Raw genomic sequence first — 15,423 nt, 5'->3', positions numbered from 1 at the left:
GCCAGAGTATTCCAGTGGGACCTGTTGGACAAGTGGTCGGGGTCACACCTACACATGCACAGAAAGATAATCCTGTCGTCAAAAACCAGGATTTCGCTCCTGTGGTGATTACACAGCTCTCACCTACTAGAGGGACACAGGTTCGGGATTCAGGACTAGGTCCTGGTAACCATGGATGCAAGTCCTATGAGGCTGGGGAGCAGTCTCTCAGGGAGAAAACTTCCAGGGACGTTGGTCACAACAGGAAGCCTGCCTTCACATAAACGTTCTGGAGCTAAGAGCCATTTATAACGGCCTTCAACAAGCGGTACATCTTCTTCAAGACCGTCCCGTGCAGATCCAGGCGGACAATGTAACAGCAGTCGCATACATAAAACAGGCAGCGCGGAACAAAAAGCAGAGCGGCAATGGCAGAGGCGACAAGGATTCTCCTCTGGGCAGAAAGACATGTAAGAGCTCTGTCAGCAATTTTCATTCTGGGAGTAGACAACTGGGAATCAGACTTCCTCAGCAGACACGATCTCCATCCATGAGAGTGGGGCCTCTACCAAGAAGTCTTCGCAGAGGTGACAAGTCTTTGGGGAGTTCCTCAAATAGACATGATGGCATCTCGTCTCAACAAGAAGCTTCAGAGATACTGTTCCAGGTCGAGGGACCCTCAAGTAGTAGCAGTGGATGCATTGGTGACCCAGTGGGTGTTTCCGTCAGTGTATGTCTTCCCTCCACTTCCGCTGATCCCAAAAGTACTCCGGATCATAAGAAAAACAAGGGTTCGAGCAGTCTTCATTGCCCCAGACTGGCCAAGGAGGGCTTGGTACCCAGACCTTCAGCAGTTACTCATAGGAGATCCTCGGCCTCTTCCTCCTCGAGAGGACCTGCTGCAGCAGGGGCCGTGTGTGTACCAAGACTTACCGCGGCTACGTTTGACGGCATGGCTGAGCGCCGTATCCTAGCCAGGAAGGGTATTCCCGAGGAGGTCATCCCCACCCTTATTCAGGCCAGAAAGGGAGTAACGTCGAAACATTACCACCGTATTTGGAGAAAATATGTATCTTGGTGTGAATCCAAGAAAGCTCCTACGGAAGAGTTTCATTTAGGACGTTATCTCCATTTTCTCCAGGATGGAGCCTCCGATTGGCATCAGTCAAGGTCCAGATTTCGGCCTTGTCAGTGTTCTTTCAGAAACAATTGGCCTCTCTTCCAGAGGTTCAGACCTTTGTGAAAGGGGTTCTGCACATCCAGCCTCCATTCGTGCCTCCAGTGGCACCATGGGACCTTAACGTGGTATTGCAGTTCCTTCAGTCGGATTGGTTTGAGCCTCTACAAAAGATAGAGTTGAAGTTGATGCTTTTGGCTTTAACATCCGCAAGGGGGGTATCTGAATTGGGGGCCTTGTCTCACAAGAGCCCTTACCTGATCATCTATGAAGATAGGGCAGAGTTGAGGTCTCGTCGACATTTTCTTCCGAAGGTGGTTTCATCTTTCCACATAAACCAACCTATTGTAGTGCCAATAGTTACTGACACATTCACTGATTCAAAATCTCTAGATGTGGTTAGAGCTTTGAAAACCTATGTCGCTAGAACGGCTCGTATACGGAAAACAGAGGCTCTGTTTGTCCTGTATGCTCACAACAAGATTGTCTGTCCTGCTTCCATACAGACTATTGCACGTTGGATTAGAAATACGATTCAGCACGCTCATACTACTGCTAGATTGCCGTTACCGACGTCGGTAAAGGCCCACTCCACTAGAAAGGTGGGCTCATCCTGGGCGGCTGCCCGGGGGTCTCGGTATTACCACTTTGCCGAGCAGCTACTTGGTCAGGGTCAAACACATTTGCTAAGTTCTACAAGTTTGACACCTTGGCCGATGAGGACCTCAAGTTTGGTCAATCGGTGCTGCAGGGTCATCCGCACTCTCCCGCCCGTACTGGAGCTTTGGTATAGACCCCCATGGTCTTGATGTCGTCCCCAGCATCCTCTAGGATGTATGAGAAAATAGGATTTTGATACCTACCGGTAAATCCTTTTCTCCTAGTCCGTAGAGGATGCTGGGCGCCCGTTCCAGTGCGTATTTTACCTGCAGTTTAGTTATTACAGTTACACAAGTTGTGTTATTTTAGTTCAGCATGTTGCTGCAATTGGTTCATGCCTGTTGGCGTGTGTTTGTTATGTTGAATGCCATGTGTGCGGCATGGTTGAGGGTGTGAGTTGGTAGATATCTCACCACTAGTTAAGTAATTCCTTTCCTCGAAATGTCAGTCTCCCTGGGCACAGTTCCTACAACTGAGATCTGGAGGAGGGGCATAGAGGGAGGAGTCAGTTCACACCCAATGAAAAGTCTTTAGAGTGCCCATGTCTCCTGCGGATCCCGTCTATACCCCATGGTCTTGATGTCGTCCCCAGCATCCCCTACGGACTAGGAGAAAAGGATTTACCGGTAGGTATCAAAATCCTATTTTCCTCTTCAAGGGGGCACTCTTTTGTTAAGTATTTTTGTTAAAATATAACCGTTTTTGGATATGTATTAAAACACTATATAAGACTAAAATAGTTTTCTGAACCTACTCTTTAGTTCGTATTCTTGAGTAAACACCTCATTTGTCTGTCAAGTGGAGGTTAGGTTGGCATTGAGTACCAATGCCACCTGGGTGAAAATATGTAGTGTATGGTTTTGTATAAAAACTCAAATTGTCAGACACGTTTTAAGTGTTGCTGAGTAATATAGATTCTTCAGTGCGTTAAGTGTTAAATACTATTCTGCACTATAGAGAGACATAATATATGTATTTTGTAGGTATAATTAAGGGATGGCGGTCATTAGGTCGACATGATCACTAGGTCAACATGAGTTTTTCACAATTTTTTTTTATTTTTTTCTCTCCATTTTTTGACCTTTTTCATACTTTACGATCCATGTGGACTACAATTGGGAACGGTAACCTGTGCAGCGGTAGCGGAGTGAGGCACCTTGCCCGAAGCATGGCGAGCCATGCGAGGGAACACGCTGCACTAATTGGGGATCCCAGTCACTTTACGAAGAAATCGACACCCAACAAAGAAAAAAAACTCATGTCGACCTTTTTCCATGTCGATCTAATGACCAAGTGATCATGTTGACCTAATGCATGTCGACCAAACGTGGCCGGCCCAATGTATGTCAACCTAACCCATGTCGACCTAATGAACCACACCCATAATTAATATATATGGAGAATTATATAGATTATACAATTTATGTAAATTAGTTGGCTCAGTGTTGCCATTATGTTATGGATTCGGTGCTGTGATTAATAAGCATAGAATGGGTAGCCAGCCATTCTTTAAGCAAGCATGTCTGGCAACAGAGTTTTTCTGTAGGTTCAATAATTTGTAAGAAATATGCAGTGTGTGTTATGTTTGCAAAGTGCAACAGATAGCAGCTGTCTAAAACAAATGATCCCGTGTTGCAATTAAATGTAACATGTTTAATGCAACATCACACATTTTCTTGCACGCCCCCGGGGTGCGTAGTAAAATGTGCGTTGCTGATGGCCACGAGGTGTATGCTTTCTGGACATTTCCCAGCACTTAATTTATTTGCCCCCTTAATGTCTTGTTCTAGTCTTTGCACATCTTTGAATGTCACATACCTTATTATTATTATTATTATTATTATTATTATTATTATTATTATTATTATTATTATTATTGTTGTTGTTATTCCTGGGACTCAGATTTATTTATATACAGACTAGTTGTGTATGCTAAATTAATTAGTGATTTCTCTTTGTTTCTAGTGTACGTTATCATTGGTGTGTTTTGCTTGGCATCTGCAATGAGTATGTTCAACTGCCTTTCTGCGTTGATCCAGCACATCCCATATGGAAGATGCAGGTGTGATGTCCCCTTGGTAATAATGTGGCTAACGCACTCTTTTCAGGGTCTCTCTGTATCTTGACTTATGTCTTATTTACTTCAAACAGAGTTTCATACTGCAATAAAAGTGCTGAAGTGAGACTCCTCTTCCTGGCTGCCTTTTGTATAGCTGTGTCGGTGACTTGGGTAGTGTTCCGGAATGAAGACAGGTACTGTATGTGATCGTGGAAAGAACAGCACTTTAACCTTGTGATCTGCACTATGCTATAAATGGCTGCTTGTACGGACTGCCAAGGTCCGGTGCAAAATATAGACAAGAATTGTATGTGTTAATAAATGGGTATAGAGGTGTACATTATGAGATCAAACACCAGGCTTTATATGACTTGAGTTTATTATGGTTAACATACAGTACGGCTCTAAGCAGGTGTGTCAAGTCATTTCTTTGTCAGATTATCATTTGTTTATGTAGGTGGATTTGGATTCTCCAAGATATTCTGGGAATTGCATTTTGCCTCAACTTCATTAAAACCTTGAGAATGCCAAATTTTAAGGTGAGAACATGTTCCTGATTACAAACGTAAACCTTATAGGTGGCACCAGGTGTGCTGTGCAGATGTGTCCTCGTAAAACTAGTGTCTATACGCTATACGGCGCAAGATGCCCGGAGCGAATGAGAGGCACCAAGAGGAGTAGGGTACAATATTTTCTTTATTGCATTTTATACGCCTCGCAGAATCGGCGATGTGCTACTCACAGTGTAATAAAGACGCTGGGATATGACTTTAAACTGCACAGGTATTGGTTTTACATATGTACAAAGTCGCAGACTAAGCACAACAGCACTTGGCGTAAGGCAGAGCCGCAGCCGGTCACACTGAAGTTCTTTTTGTATAACTTTAAACTCTGTCACACACAAATGTCACACATCATATTGAAAGGGGCTGTTTGGCGCGACTGAAGCCATTGTAAAAGCACACATCAGTAGGTTGTGTTCCATTATTTCACAAAACCTTCAACCCTGCAATTCCGCTGTAGTCAGTGAGAGGGTGCGAGTGGGTAAAACGCACCTAATGGCACATCTACTTTGTACCTGTATTTTATTTCTGTTGATTGCCTAGACTTTCTAACTTTATTTTGTTAAAAAAAAAAAACCTGCGCCTTAATTTTACAGAACTATCAGAAAATGCTGTGCGTTTTGGAATATGTTTCATATTGACCCGATTTTTAAATGCCATCTTATATGCATAGTTTGATTATATCCTGTGTCATTCTGCAGGCTTGTGTCATTCTTCTGGGACTCCTGCTGTTGTATGATGTGTTTTTTGTATTTATAACTCCATTCTTCACAAAGGTATGCAAACGCTCAGCTTTTCCAGCAGATACACTTCTAATATATTGTATTTGTGTCAATCAAGTTTATATTAGATTAGAAAACCAGAATTACATTTTTTTTGTTTTCCTTAGTTGTCTTTGGGTGAAAGTACTTAGATTTTAAGGGGAACCTGTACAAGTAGATGTAAATATATTAATTACATAGCAAACAGAATCTGAAGAATGACTGCAGCATAATTAGCCAGCCCCAGTGTGTTTAACTTATATTCATAATATAAAGTCTTGAAAAATGTAGACCTGTAATAATATTGCTGTTAGCCATGACCACTGCTTCTGATAATGGTTCATAGTGATTACAGTTACATGTCAAAGTTGCAACTAAAGGCTCATACACACTAGGCGATTTTCTCCAGGAGCGATATCACCTAATGTTTCCCCTCTTGGGCTGGACAGCCGACAGTGTGCATACACAATGTGCGATATCGCACAGTGACATCAAGCCACTGCCGGCCCAATCATGCAGCATCTGATGATGTCGCTGCATGTATATATATTGGTAGATGCTCAATTAGCTTAGTGATATCATTCAGGTGCTTGAAAGGGAGGGGTATTTTTAAGCAAGAAAAAAAGCCATTTGTTTCCCCCAGCACCCTGAATGATAACAGTAACCAGATATAAATTCCACATAATAGAATTCAGAGATCTTCGTTACACATATTTGTGCAAATGTGTGAATAAGCCCCAAAGCCGCATCAAGGCGTCTCTGTATATTTGGGTCCCTACCGCTATATCTAGGTGCAGGGTGTGGCATCCCAAAACACCAGCATAAGCCAGAAAGCCCAGCGTAGCATACCAGTGAAAAAACTATAGTGTTAATAAATTAGTATTTAGGAAGCCGAAGCTATAGAGAAAGTGATACAAAAATGAAATGCAATTAAAATAGAGAAATAGTGTTAAGTGGAGGTGTGAGGTGTGGTGCCTCTGGACTGGCTGAGCTGGATGGCCTTAGTGTGGCATACCTTTACATTCTATTAACACTTTTAACACTATTTCTCTATTTTAATTGCATTTCATTTTTGTATCACTTTCTCTATAGCTTCGGCTTCCTAAATACTAATTTATTAACACTATAGTTTTTTCACTGGTATGCTACGCTGGGCTTTCTGGCTTATGCTGGTGTTTTGGGGTGCCACACCCTGCACCTAGATATAGCGCTAGGGACCCCAAATATACAGAGACGCCTTGATGCGGCTTTGGGGCTTATTCACACATTTGCGCAAATATGTGTAACGAAGATCTCTGAATTCTATTATTATGTGGAATTTATATCTGGTTACGGTTATCTTTCAGGGTGCTGGGGGAAACAAATGCCTTTTTTTCTTGCGATGTCGCTGCATATACAGACAACAGAGGTTAAAGACCCCCTGAAGCACGCATCGGCCGTCGTCAGTCACTTACAAAATCGCTTAGTGTGTACGGGCCTTAAGGGGTTGATGTGTCAATCAGTGAAAAGAGTGGGGTAGTGGACCAGTGGAGAAGTTGCCTATAGCAACTAGCTTCTGCTTTATCATTTTATAGAATGTACTTTATAAATGCTGCATCGATGTTGATTGGTTTGGGCTACTTCTTCACTGGTTCAATTCTCCATTATTTTCACTGCTTGATACATCACCCCTAAATTTCTGACAGACGTGCTGCTCTATGTAAATGTGAGCAGGATGCTGCCTATTGGGGAATGGAAAGAGGTTAGGTTACAGTTTCAGATATATTAGGTAGACCCACAAATCTTTTCCATTTGTTTTGTTAGTTGTACGTAATAAGCCTCTGTTCCTATATAATAGGTATATGCTGTAACACAAATTAGCAATCAAAATATGATAGTGATGCTAACTTTCATTTCCTCTTGCAACATGCCCATGTAGCCACGATGAGTGGCTTCGCCTAAGCGTGGGTGCACCTGGATTGCCGCGCATACTGTGCCTCATCGTTGCAACCGCAATCCATACACATTGCATTGCCGGACTGCGGGTGCGAATAGGCGCAGCCAGACGTTGCCACGATGCGTACACATGTGCATACGCATTATGGCAACGCCTGGCTACATCTGTGTGTTAATCACAAAAAGACCATTGTCAAACCATGACTGGTTGTAACCCACTTGCACAAATAATGAGCTTTGGCTTCCAGGGCACAAAACATAAGTGGAACTTTGTAGGTTAGTGATGGGCACCCTGATATACTTCAAGGGCTGCATGCAATGAGAGGTATTCAGTTAGCCGTGCTGGAGATGTTGAGTTAGTGGTGAATACCCTGTGCACGAGTCCCCATAGACAGACTTGATGGCTGCGAGGTAAATCAGTGGGTTTGTGCGCATGAAGCCCGTTTTTTCCCCCCGATGCTGGCAAAAGTAGTCTTTCCCCGTGCCACAGGGATTTTGCCGCCAATTAATCGCAGGGTAAACCCTGCGGCTAATTAAATATTCCCCAATGTCCTCAATCCTGCTTATATGGTGAAACAATACACTTAATTGAGAAACTACATCCACTTGGAATAGATTTACACGTATGCACCTCAGGCTCCTCACAGTACCCTCTCATTTAAATTTCTCTTTCTCTTACGTCCTAGAGGATGCTGGGGACTCCGTAAGGACCATGGGGATAGACGGGCTCCGCGGGAGACATGGGCACTTTAAGAAAGACTTGAGATCTGGTGTGCACTGGCTCCTACCTCTATGCCACTCCTCCGGACCTCAGTTTGATACTGTGCCCAGTGGAGACTGGGTGCTTTTCAGAGAGCTCTCCTGAGCTTTCTGACAGAAAGTATATTTGTTAGGTTTTTTATTTTCAGGGAGCCTGCTGGCAACAGACTCCCTGCATCGAGGGACTGAGGGGAGAGAAGCAGACCTACTTCTGTGAGTTTCAAGGCTCTGCTTCTTAGGCTACTGGACACCATTAGCTCCAGAGGGAGTCAGAACACAGGTCTCACCCTGGAGTTCGTCCCGGAGCCGCGCCGCCGTCCTCCTCACAGAGCCGGAAGATAGAAGCCGGGTGAGTATGAGAAGAAAAGAAGACTTCAGAGGCGGCAGAATACTTAATGATCTTCACTGAGGTAACGCACAGCAGTGCAGCTCTGCGCCATTGCTCCCACACACCTCACACACGGCAGTCACTGTAAGGGTGCAGGGCGCAGGGGGGGCACCCTGGGCAGCAATATAAACCTCATTTCTGGCAAAAGAGATATATATACAGCTAGGCACTGTATATATAAAGAGCCCCGCCAGTTTTTATTATATTTAAGCGGGACAGAAGCCCGCCGCCGAGGGGGCGGGGCTTCTCCCTCAGCACTCACCAGCGCCATTTTCTCCACAGCACAGCTGAGAGGAAGCTCCCCGGACTCTCCCCTGCTTATCCATGGTGAAAGGGGGTTTCAGAGAAGAGGGGGGGGGCACATAATTGGCAGCAAATAATAGTATTACAGCGCTACTGGGTAAACACATTGTGTGTTTTTCTTGGGGTATTAGCGCTGGGTGTGTGCTGGCATACTCTCTCTCTGTCTCTCCAAAGGGCCTTGTGGGGGAACTGTCTTCAGATAAGAGGATTCCCTGAGTGTGTGGTGTGTCGGTACGTGTGTGTCGACATGTCTGAGGTAAAAGGCTCTTCTAAGGAGAAGATGGAGCAAATGTGTGTGTGTGTGGTGTCTCCGTCGACAACGCCGACACCTGACTGGATATGTGGAATTAAGTGCTGAGGTAAATTTATTGCACAAAAGATTAGAGAACAGACAGGGAATCTACCCATGTCTGTCCCTATGTCGCAGGGACCTTCAGGAGTCTCAAAACGCCCACTATCCAAAATAATAGACACTAATACCGACACGGAGTCCGACTCCAGTGTCGACTACGATGATGCAAAGTTACAGCCAAAACTGGCAGAAAAGTATTCAATATATGATTATTGTAATAAAAGATGTTTTGCATATCACTGATGACCCATCTGTCCCTGACACGAGGGTACACATGTTTAAGGGGAAGAAAGCTGAGATAACATTTCCCCCCTCTCATGAACCAAATGAATTGTGTGAAAAAGAGCAGGAATCTCCAGACAAGAAACTGCAGTTTCCCAAAAGAATTCTCATGGCGTATCCTTTCCCTGCTAGGGCCAGGATACAATGGGAATCCTCCCCTAGGGTGGACAAGGCGTTGACACGTTTACCCAAAAGGTAGCGCTGACATACCAAGATACAGCTACCGTCAGGGATCCTACAGATAGCATGCAGAAAAGTACTTTGAAGTCCATTTACACACATTCTGGTACACTACTCAGACCGGCGATTGTGTCGGCAGGGGTTTATAGCGCTGTAGCAGCGTGGACAGATACCTTATCAGCGGAGATTGAAACCCTAGATAAGGATACCATGTTATTGACCCTAGGATATATAAAAGATGCTGTCTTATATATAAGACATGCTCAAAGAGACATTGGTCTACTGGGTTCTAGAGTCAACGCTATGTCGATTTCTGCTAGACGTGTCCTGTGGAACATGCAATGGACAGGTGATGCCGACTAAAACATGGCATATGGAGGTTTTACCTTACAAGGGTGAGGAATTGTGTGGAGAAGGGCTCTCGGACCTGGTCTCCACAGCTATAGCTGGTAAATCTGATCTTTTGCCTTATATTCCCTCACAGCCTAAGAAAGCATGACATTATCAGATGCAGTCCTATCGGTCGCAGAAAAACAAAGTACGAGGAGCGTCCTTTCTTACCAGAGGTAAGGGCGCAGGGCACAGCTATTTCCCAGGAACAGAAGTCCTCCCCGGCCTCTACAAAATCCACCGCATGACGCTGGGGCTCCGCTAAGGGAGTCCGCTCCAGTGGGAGCACGTCTTCGACTCTTCAGCCACATCTGAGTTCACTCACAAGTGAATCCCTGGGCAATAGAAATTGTTTCTCAGGGTTACAAGCTGGAATTCGAAGAGGTGCCTCCTCGCCGGTTTTCCTTATCGGCCCTACCGGCTTCTCCCCCGGAAAGGGAGATATTAAATACAATTCACACATTGTATCTCCAACAGGTGGTGCTCAAGGTTCCCCTCCTTCAACAAGGAAGGGGATATTACTCAACCTTGGCTGTAGTCCTAAAACCGGACGGTTCGGTCAGACCTATTTTAAAATTAAAATCTCTGAACCTATACTTGAAAAGGTTCAAATTCAAGGTGGAATCGCTCAGAGCGATCATCGCCAGCCTGGAAGGGGGGGATTTTATGGTGTATCTAGACATAAAGGCTGCATACCTTCATGTTCACATTTATCCACCCCATCAGGCGTACCTGAGAATTACGGTACAGTATTGTCATTACCAACTTCAGGATAATTGGTGGAAATGATGGTGCTCCTACGCAAGCAAGGAGTCACAATTATCCCATACTTGGACGATCTCCTAATGAGGGCGAGATCAAAAGAGCAGTTGTTGAACAGCGTGTCACTTTCGCTGAAGGTGTCACAGCAACTCGGCTGGATTCTCAATATCCCGAAGTCACAGTTGGTTCCTATGACTTGTCTGCCCTTCTTGGGTATGATTCTGAATACGGACCAGAAATTGGTTTATCTTCCGATAGAGAAGGCCCAGGAACTAATGACTCTGGTAAAAAACCTATTAAAGCCAAAACAGGTGTCAGTGCATCACTGCACTTGGGTCCTGGGAAAGATGGTGGCATCTTACGGGGCCATTCCCTTCGGCAGGTTCCATGCGAGGACTTTCTAATGGGTTCTACGGAACAAGTGGTCCGGATCACATCTACAGATGCATCAGTTAATCACCCTGTCCCCTAGGGCCAGGGTGTCTCTCCTATGGTGGCTGCAGAGTGCTCACCTTCTGCAGGGTCGCAGGTTCGCCATCCAGGACTGGATTCTGGTAGCCACGGACGCGAGCCTCCGAGGTGGGGGAGCAGTCACACAGGGAAGAAACTTCCAAGGTCTTTGGGTCAAGTCAAAAAACTTGTATTCAAATCAACATCTTGGAGCTGAGGGCCATATACAACGCCCTTCGGCAAGCGGAAACATTGCTTCGCGACGTACCGGTTCTGATCCAGTCAGACAACATTACCGCAGTGGCTCATGTAAACCGCCAAGGCGGCACAAAGAGCAGAGTGGAAATGGCAGAAGCCACCAGGATTCTCCGCTGGGCGGAAAATCATGTAAGCGCATTTTCAGCAGTTCATTCCGGGAGTGGACAACTGAGAAGCAGACATCCTCAGCAAACACGACCTGTATCCAAGAGAGGACTTCTTTAGGAAGCCTTCGCACAGATTGCAAGTCAGTGGGAACTGCCACAGATAGACATGATGGCGTCCCGCCTCAACAAGAAGCTACAGAGGTATTGCACCAGGTCAAGAGACCCTCAGGCAGTAGCTGTAGATGCCCTAGTGACACCGTGGATGTTCCAGTCGGTCTATGTATTTCCCCCTCTTCCTCTCATACCCAAGGTGTTGAGAATGGTAGGAGGGAGAGGAATGAGAACAATACTCATTGTTCCAGATTGGCCACGAAGGACCTGGTATCCGGATCTGCAGGAAATGCTCACAGAAGATCCGTGGCCTCTTCCTCTAAGACAGGACCGGTTGCAACAGGGGCCATGTCTATTCCAAGACTTACCGCGGCTGTGTTGGACGGCATGGCGGTTGAACGCCGGATCCTAGCGGATAAGGGTATTCCGGATGAGGTCAATCCTACGCTAATAAAGGCTAGGAAGGACATGACATCTAAACATTATCACCGTATATGGCGAGAATATGTTTCTTGGTGTGAGGCCAGGAATGCTCCTACGGAAGAATTCCATCTGGGCCGTTTCCTTCACTTCCTGCAAACTGGAGTGAATTTCGGCCTAAAATTAGGATCTATTAAGGTTCAGATTTCGGCCTTATCGATTTTCTTTCAAAAGGAATTGGCCTCTCTCCCTGAAGTACAACTTTTATGAAGGGAGTACTGCATATTCAGCCTCCTTTTGTACCTCCGGTGACGCCTTGGTACCTTAACGTGGTGTTAAGTTTCATTAAGTCACACTGGTTTGAACCACTTAAAACGGTGGAGTTGAAAAATTTCACTTGGAAGGTGGTCATGTTATTAGCCTTGGCTTCGGCTAGGCGAGTGTCCGAGTTAGCGGCTTTATCACATAAAAGCCCCTATCTAGTTTTCCATATGGATAGAGCGGAATTGCGGACCCGTCCTCAATTCCTGCCAAAAGTGGTTTCATCCTTTCATATGAACTATTGTGGTGCCTGTGGCTACGCGTGACTTGGAGGATCCCGAGTCCCTTGATGTGGTCAGGGCTTTGAAAATTTACGTGGCCAGATCGGCTACAGTCAGAAAAATAGAAGCACTGTTTGTCATGTATGCAACCAACAAGATTGGTGCCCCTGCTTCAAAGTAGACTATTGCTCGCTGGATCTGTAACACGATTCAGCAGGCGCTTTCTACGGCGGAGAGAGGAATAACCCAGGATTCTCGGGCGCTTAGATATGGGGTGCTCTGTCAAGCAGCAGCCGTAAAAAGACGGGAAGTCACTCCCACAATAGGTAGACAAAAAAAGCAAATGGAGTCTGCGCTAAATGATTACATAGAACAACAATGATATCTGATAATTCAGTATTTAATATTAAAATTTAATATATTTGGTATAGAAATATAAACCATCAATGGTAGTTCCAAACAATAACATTAAAAGTACACATGATAGAATAAATAAAACCAGGGTTACCCATAGGCCAGGAAGGTATGCAATATTTGGTTTAAGGAAGTCCGTTCCAGATTTGTTCCCCCAATGATCAATATGTCCAGCAATTACAGATTTAGGAGGTGTATATATATCCAAAATTGTGGCTTTACCGCTAGAGGATGTGTTGCTCCAAGGTGGTGAATGGTGAGCTCCTCATGCAGTGCGGTGGACAAAGTTCGACAGTTCAGCCAAATAACAGACGCCCTCCAGTATGGATCTTGTGCTGGAATGCAGTAGGGGATGGTCCGGACTTTTAGATAAGAGTTCCTGGCGTGGGTCCCTGTTACCTGACGCGTTTCGCTGCACTAGGGTGGCAGCTTTTTTAAAGGTATCCATAAATAAAACATGTGGGGTTTATATACCCATTTCAATATGGTGGCTACTTAGCACCTGGAACTAGTATAGCATAATTATCAGATAATAAACAAATAATAAGACATATTTATAAAGGAGACAGACCTACTTCTCTTATGGTGGGAAAATACAGGCAGAAATGCATTTTTGATCATTAAGTATAAGATTTTAAAAGATATCTAATTGTAACAGCTGGAAGGACCAGGAAGTATACAGAGGTTAGCAACCAATCAGAGACTTTGTTAGGACTTTGGTCACTATGGGAACCTTTCTTCAGAAACTCTGATTGGATGGGGACCGTATTAAAGGGACACATGATTTTCCCTGTCAAGGATATGTGTATCAAGGCCCGGTCATGTCACGTGGTCGGAGCTATAGCCAATACCATGTCCCGTAATAGGGACCAGAGCCAATATCACCTGCAGTGTATAAGTGGTGAATGATCCGGTCACGTGACCTAGATCATGTCACGTGATCGGCTGTTTCTGTTGCTAATGTCGGGGCGGGCGCCGAAACGGGTCACTTCCGCCCTTAGTATATGCATGAAAGACTGAGGGAGTCAGCAAGGACCGATCACGTGACCTGCATCACGTCACGTGAGCGGCACTCTTCATCACCAGGTCGTGGGCAGACACAGAGGAGGTCACTTCCGCCCTCAGCACGGCGTTATTTTTGCCCTCAGCTTACATCTAAGAGAGGGGAATGCTAGAGTATTATTATAATAGCACTTCCGCCCTCATTATCGGCTTCTTGTTGGCAAAGCCTCTTATATCTGTCACCCCCTCTACTTGAGTTGTCACTGGGATATATTCCACTCCAATGATTCTAAGATTTTGAGGATTACCATTATGAAAGACATGAAAGTGTTGGGAAACACTGTGTGACTCAAGCCTCTTGATGATGTTCCTACGATGTTCGAGGAACCTAATTTTTAATTTCCTTGTTGTGCGTCCCACATATTTAAGGCCACATTCACAAACGAGGATATAGATAACATAAGTAGAATTGCAATTAATAAGGTGTTTTATTTCATATAACTCTTCATTACTCTCTATTTTGACATGTTTGGTTTTATTGTCAATATAGTTGCAAGTGATACATCTATTTGCTCCACATTTGAAGAATCCTCTAGTTTCTGATTGTAACCATGTATAATTGTGAGATAATGTCTTTAGTTCTGGCTTAAGAAAACTAGGTACTAGTCTATTTTTAAGGGATTTATTCTTTCGAAAGACAAATATTGGTTCTGCTGGTAATAAAGGTGCTAATAAGTAATCTTGTTTGAGAATACCGTGGTTTTTCTTTATAATCTGTTTAATTTGAGAGCAATGGTTAGTATAAGTAGAGATAAAGGCCAGTTGTTTGCTTTCGACTGGCTCATCATTTCTATCTTTCTTCTGGGATAACAATATGTCCCTATCCATTCTTTTAACATCCTCAAATGCTTTTTTTTAAGAGGGCTTCAGGATAGCCTCTCTGTTCGAAAGTCGCAAGCATCTCCAGTGCTTGGATTTCGAAGTATTCTGGATCAGAACAGTTACGTCTGAGACGTATGAGTTGTCCCCTAGGGATACTCTTCTTCCAGGGGGGGTAATGTGCGCTAGAATAGTGCCGATATGCATTGGTGCCAATCTCTTTGGTGTAGTTTGTGGTGCATATCTCATCATTCAAAACTTGTAGTGATATATCCAAAAAATGAATACGATGTGGATGGTACTGATGAGTGAAAACCAAATCATAAGTGTTGTGATTGAGAGTGTCAACAAAAATTTGTGCTGAAAGTGCATCCCCATCCCAAATAATAAACAAAACGTCAATGTATCTGCCATATAGGACCAGGCTCGCGCCCCAGTCTCCCCCCCCAAATAAGATGGTCCTCCAACTCCCCCATATAGAGGTTGGCATAACTGGGCGCGAACCTGGCGGGATTGCCGTTACCTAAATCGGTCAAGGCCCATTCCACTAGGAAGGTGGGCTCTTCTTGGGCGGCCGCCAGAGGGGTCTCGGCGCTACAGCTGTGCCGAGCTACTACTTGGTCGGGTTCAAACTCCTTTGCAAAGTTCTATAAGTTTGATACCCTGGCTGAGGAGGACCTCCTGTTTGCT

General features: G+C 44.7%; 1 protein-coding gene across 2 annotated transcripts in view; it reads left to right on the top strand.

Moving 5' to 3' along the window:
* The window catches only part of SPPL2A (signal peptide peptidase like 2A), a 133,459-nt gene that overhangs the window by 78,137 nt on the left and 39,899 nt on the right, over window positions 1-15,423 (top strand). For both annotated transcript variants that reach the window (XM_063926004.1, XM_063926003.1), the window contains exons 7-10: window positions 3,782-3,878; window positions 3,968-4,069; window positions 4,333-4,414; window positions 5,140-5,214. In XM_063926004.1, the coding sequence (XP_063782074.1) occupies window positions 3,782-3,878; window positions 3,968-4,069; window positions 4,333-4,414; window positions 5,140-5,214 (356 nt within the window). The remainder of the gene's footprint in view (window positions 1-3,781; window positions 3,879-3,967; window positions 4,070-4,332; window positions 4,415-5,139; window positions 5,215-15,423) is intronic.

Source organism: Pseudophryne corroboree, chromosome 6, assembly GCF_028390025.1.
Source record: "Pseudophryne corroboree isolate aPseCor3 chromosome 6, aPseCor3.hap2, whole genome shotgun sequence".
NCBI lineage: Eukaryota > Metazoa > Chordata > Amphibia > Anura > Myobatrachidae > Pseudophryne > Pseudophryne corroboree.
Note: the sequence above shows the minus strand (reverse complement) of the source record. Positions and strands in the feature narration are given on the sequence as shown.